A 6,284-nucleotide genomic window follows, 5' to 3' on the forward strand; every position below is an offset into this window, starting at 1 on the left:
TTCTTTTTTTTCTTTTTTTTAACATTTCCTCAACCTTTGAAAATTGCAATCAGATTTTACATTAACTTCCTCTGTTCCTCATACCATTTGTCTTTCAACTTCCAAGAAAGTACAAAGCACCATGGAGTTCTTTAAGGACGCCACAGCTGTAAGACTCAGGAGTCACTTCAACAAGTACCTAGTAGCTGAAGACGACGAAGAAAAAGTACGGCAGAGGAGCAATGGGGCCTCAAACAGAGCGTTTTGGACCATCGAGTTTGTGGAAGAAAACAGCAACCTTATCCGCTTGAAAAGCTGCCATGGCAAGTACCTCAAGGCCTCAGACGAACCATTTTTACTAGGGATGACAGGGAAAAAAGTGTTACAAGCTATGCCAGTATCAGAAAATGATAGTTCTATCGAGTGGGAGCCTAGAAAAGATGGTGTTTACTTGAAATTGAGGACGAAAAGTGGGAATTATCTGCGAGGCAATGGTGGCACGCCCCCTTGGAGGAACACGGTCACACATGATTTGCCCTCTAGGACTGCAACGCAGGATTGGATTCTTTGGGAGGTGGATATGGACATAACAAGAGATCGTTCGTCTTTATCATCATTTTCAATAAACTCTTCGGTTGTGGAGGATTATGAGGGGTCTGAGTGTTCGGAAACAAGCATGCCATCAGCTATCTCTATATATGAGATTGCAAGTGAAAGAAAGGTACGAGCTAGCTTTCAAAATTTTTTGATAATTCACTTATTGGGGTGGGAGTTTGAATCCCAGAAGTTTTTATTAAAAATATCAGAAGGTGTTAGTAATGGTCACTTCATGGATTGCAGACAATCCATTAAGGAGTTTTTTTTTAGGTACTTTAACTACTGTGTAAGTAATTTTTTTGGGTCTATAATTCACTTCAAAAATCTGGGAAATTAAATATGATCACCATCGAAATTATTTGTTGGAGTTAATTTTAGTTTTGAAATTATGCACCATGGAGAAATGAATATGACAGCTTTAGATGCATATATGATCCCTCAACAGTAAATTTCTAGAGGAAGTGTGAAGTCTATTAATACCAATTTCATTATATCATTATATTGATCTAACAAATTGATAAGTTCGACTTTTAAGATCGAGTTAAATAAATTTCATTGTTTCATACTCATGTCAATTGGATAGCTCATAATCGTGTTTTTGTTTTTCTTTGTACAGGATGAAGAAGGATCTGGTAATTCCAAGAAATCTGATGAGGATGAAATCATAAAACTTGGTACTCAGGTTGCTGATTACCAGAGAAGAGAAAAGAAGTTTTGGCTTTGGTTGGTGTTGTGCTGGGTCCTATGTGGGTTACTCACATTTTTATTTTTAAGTACTGCAGTAATGTCTGGTTCAACAACGGAACAATATTTGTTTTATCTTAAACTAAAGGGGTTTAGCTTTGGTAACGTTGATGCTAGGTTCAATTGGTCAAAAACTGCTAGGGGTGTTGTGGTGTGATGCTTCATGCTTGTTCGGTATGGCTGTCGCTAAGTTTTGTAATGCATAGCAAGTTGCATTAAAGAATATTGTCAATGGAAGTTGCTTATGTGAGTTTTATAATGCAAGCTGTTACATCATTTTATTTATTTATTTTTTTTTTTGTTAATTGTTCAGGTTGTCCTCTAACTTTGTGAATTTTGTTAATAGCACTATATTGAATTTTAATTGCTCTTTATTCAAACTTATTCATATGTATATATGGACAAAACATAATACACACGTATAATTTATACTTTAAAACATGTCTTTAACATAATTTATTATATATATATTTCTTGTAAATTAAAATTTTCAATAAGTCAACTTTTATATAATCCAAGAAAAATATATATTTCTTTCATAATGTCATGTGTAATTATCTATTAAATTATATTAATTAAAATTATATTCTTTGACAATTTTAAATTAAGTTCTATTTGTTCAATAAATTCAAAATTACACAATAGATTATAATTTTTTTTTTTTTTTTTTGCTTCAGTCACATTAAATTATAATAATAGTATTAAATAACACAAAATTCATACAAATCAACTCCTTCCATATATATTAAATAATAAATGTTACTTTAATATGTCTTAATATATACAATGTAGTAAAAGAGAAATATAATAATAACAAAACCGAATGAAAAAATTTTATTTTGTTTATGCATGGATGAGAAAGTAGAACATGTTACAAACTTTTAACCAACATAGCATCTTTTTCTTGTTTATCTAAAGTCTATATATATAACATATAATATTATATATACTTTTTTTTTTTTTTTTTGAGAAACAGATATACTTAAATTTAGCCTTAAACAGTCATACTTATGAGCTGCGGCTATATATCATCTTATACTATATAATAAAAGTTAGTTCTAGAAACCACAATTAAGCTAAGTTGATACCCTACTAATTGTCACGGGTAATGCTTTTTAATTATAGTTTTACTTAGGAGTGACAATTCGTGTTCACGTGTCGAGTTCATGTTGTGTCGACTAAAGAGTATTCGACTATATGGGTCAACATTAACTCAACACATATATTAAATGAGTCAAGATTTTTCAATCCTAACACAACCTATTTATTAAACAAGTCAGTTTTATCGATTCATTTATCAGATTTTATCAAAGTGAAAAAAAAAAAATATATATATATATATATATATAAATTTTAGTATTAACCAAATTGATCTCACTAAAAAAACCAAAAAAAAAAATTTAATACAGAATTTAGAATTTACAAGTAAATACATCACAAATAATCATTTAAAATTAAAATATATCTCAATATCACAAATAATCAATCACAATATGTTAAAGAAAATAAACCATAACAATTAATAAGTTTATATACCTAGGGTTTGAATGATATATTGCTAAAATATCATTTAATTAAACATGTCAGACAAGTCAAATGGGTTCCATAAGTTGGACACTAACCTAACCCGTTTATTAAATGGGTTAGTTGTGTCAACACAAATATGGCACAAACCCATTAAATCTCAACTCATACCCTGCTAATTTTGTATCGAGTCGTGTCGTGTTCGCGGGTAGTGTCAAATTTTGTCACCCCTAGTTTTACTATTAACTTATTTATTCTTATAAACTTTTAATTATTATTATCGACTTAAAAAAAATTATTACAATTTTTTATTTTATTTGTTTCTATAATACATGACTTTTTTTTTCCTATATAGAAATAGCGGAAGATATTTATTAACAAAACTAACAGTAAAACCATATACTAGGAATAGAATTTGGGTTCAAGAAGTCGCGATTATGTCAAGTAAATATCTTATTTAATTACCATGTGTGCTACTTTTAATTATGATTTTACAATTACCTTATTTATTCTTATCAAATTTTATTTTTTTATAGAAATAGACAAATATTTTATTAACAACATGACATCAAGGCAGGAATAGTAAGTTTAAAGACTACACTAAGGGTACGTTTGGTACACTGAATGTGGATTATAACAGGAATGGTAATCTTTATTACCAGGAATAAAATACTTTGTAATGGAATAATTAAACACATTCATTAGTTTGGTTGTGAGTTGTAATATTAAAATAAAACTTCTGATCTATTTTAGGAAATATCTCATTCATAAAATTATATTTCCTAGAAAATAATATATTTTAAATTTTAGAGAGATGAGTTATTTTTTGATGATTTTTTATTTCCATAATTGTTATGTTGATATGGAAAGTTTATTTATTTGGAAATATATTAATATTAGAAATTATTATATCTACTAAAGAATAACTATTACAACGCTTTTAAAGATGAATAATTATTCCTTATTTTAAAAAATAGCTATTCATAAGGAATAACTATTCCTGTAATAAAAACATAACCAAACTATTGAATAGCTAAATCATAGGAATAACTGTTATATTACAGTGTCTATTACAGTCTATCAAACGTGCCCTAATAGTATTTTATTAAATACCTCTAGGTTTTTCTAAGTAAAACAACAACACAGCGTATATAAGATTACACTAACGCTCCGTTTGTTTCGATGGAAAACCTTGTGTAAAGATAGTTTTCCGTGTTTTCCATTATTTGGTAGCATAAAAAAAGATAAGTCAAAGGAAAATTATCTTTAGTCAACATAAAAAGTATAATTTATTTTTAGACATTGTTTTCCATTAAATTTTTTTGGAAAAAAACTTTATCTCATAGCAAGCTAAATAAGGAAAGTTAGAAAATTATTTTTCAACTCATTTAAAATTGCTACCAAACATTGGAAAATGAGATGGTTTTATAGAAAATAATTTTTGAAAAATGACTCATTTTCTAAAAAACATCATTGCTGAAACAAACAGAGCGTAATAGTATTTTATATGTCATAGGTGTTTCATCACAATTAGTTTTAATTTCCATTTCGTTCTACATCCTCTAAATTAGTTTTATACCGAATTATAGATATAAACCCAATCAAACAAATTAACATAACAAATGCTATTAGAACCACTCATTAATCTATACTTTAATTAGCTAAGGCCTAACAGTAGGAACTGTGTACTTAAGGACACGTTTGGTACACTGTAATAATTATTACATGAGAATAGGAATAAGTATTATAAGAAATACATTAAGTTGGAATGTAATAAGTATAATTATTCAATAGTTTGGTGACCATTTAGGAATAGAATCTTGAATATGCATCCACAATTTAGTAGAGTATAAAAAGAATGTGTAATTAAATCATTTTTAAGTCAAATTTCCTAAAATACACTTATTTTAGGGTGTTCAAAATAGAGCTAATAATTAACAAGAAGGAAAATTTATTTTCTTTCCTTTTGAAGATGTGGCAACTAATGGCTTTTTAGAATTTTTTTTTTAAATTATTACATAAGGTAAAGAAATAGTTATTCGGTACTTTTGATAAGGAATAATTATTCCTCATTTTGAAGAATAGCTATTCATAAGGAATAATTATTCATTGTAATAAAAACATAATCAAACAATCGAATAGTTATGTCATAGGAATATCTATTACATTACAGTATTTATTACAGTCTACTAAACGTGCCCTAAGTTTTATTGTGAGAAACACATGATACAGCTAATATATTTAGTATTTCATAGTGTAATATTACATACATGGCCATTTTTATAACAATTTTTACGATAATTGAATTTGCAACTAATCTATTGATTCTTATATAACCTTACAACTGACATTATTTTATCATCTACTATTACTAATTTATCATCTCAAAAGTTATAAAATATTTTGTGAAAACTGTTTTCACTCTAGAATTATTTTACTTCAGAAATCAAACGCTTCCTTTAGCAATGAGACCTCAAAGGCATTTGTTTCTTCATTAATTCTCTACACCAAATCGACGATGCTCTAATCTAGCGCAATACAACACTATAACTTCGTCTAATAGCAAGTTGTTTTTATTTTATTTTTGGTTTTCAAATTCACAGCAAGTTGGTTTTCGAGTCTTTGTTATCTTAACTGTTCTTTTATATTGTAGCTTTTGTAACCCGGCCCCCATATATAGCAACATTTCCTCTAACTAACTTGACTCTTTTTCTTTCTACCAAGCACGTCTACCACATTTCCCAATCTCTCTAACACACATTGGTTATCATTAGCTTCTTTAAAACAAATTAGTTACATATTTTACAATCTCTTTAATTTAATTTACGTACGTAGAATATTTGATGATCCTATTCATTCAGAGTGCTATGGAACTTTTTCAAAATGCCCAAGTAGTACGTCTCCGAGGCCACCACGACAAGTTCCTAATTGCCGATGATGATGAAAAATCTGTAAGCCAAGATCCCAATGGTTCGGTCAAGAACGCTAGATGGACCTTGGAGATGGTTAAAAATGCCAATGTTTTACGTTTCAAAAGCTGTTATGGAAAGTACTTAACAGCCTCCAACATGCCATTTCTATTAGGAATGACAGGGAAGAAAGTGCTACAAACATTTCCAAAAAGATTGGATTCCTCGGTTGAATGGGAACCCATTAGAGAAGGATTCCAGGTCAAGCTCAAGACACGTTATGGCCAATACTTGCGTGGAAATGGGGGTGTGCCGCCTTGGCGGAACTCGATCACACATGATATTCGACATAGTACTGCAACATCGAATTGGGTTCTGTGGGATGTGGATATCGTCGAGATTCAAAGGCATTCTACACTACCTCGACCAATGTCACAAGGTGCTAGTCGAACCGGTTCCTTAGCTTTAGAAGCAAGCTCCAAAATTAAACTCCTTTACCCTAATCAAGAGAAGAAGTTTGATTTGAACTGA

General features: G+C 29.5%; 2 protein-coding genes across 2 annotated transcripts; both read left to right on the forward strand.

Moving 5' to 3' along the window:
* On the forward strand, positions 1–1,579 carry LOC126715075 (uncharacterized). The gene is made up of 2 exons (XM_050415499.1): positions 1–700; positions 1,193–1,579. Exons 1-2 carry the CDS (start codon positions 122–124, stop codon positions 1,475–1,477), a joined length of 864 nt encoding a protein of 287 aa, XP_050271456.1. The 5' UTR covers positions 1–121; the 3' UTR covers positions 1,478–1,579.
* Positions 1,580–5,687: 4,108 nt separating this feature from the next.
* Positions 5,688–6,284, forward strand: LOC126703572 (uncharacterized). The gene has a single exon (XM_050402531.1). It carries the CDS (start codon positions 5,688–5,690, stop codon positions 6,282–6,284), a length of 597 nt encoding a protein of 198 aa, XP_050258488.1.

The sequence above is a fragment of the Quercus robur genome, chromosome 2, assembly GCF_932294415.1.
Source record: "Quercus robur chromosome 2, dhQueRobu3.1, whole genome shotgun sequence".
In the NCBI taxonomy this organism is placed as follows: domain Eukaryota; kingdom Viridiplantae; phylum Streptophyta; class Magnoliopsida; order Fagales; family Fagaceae; genus Quercus; species Quercus robur.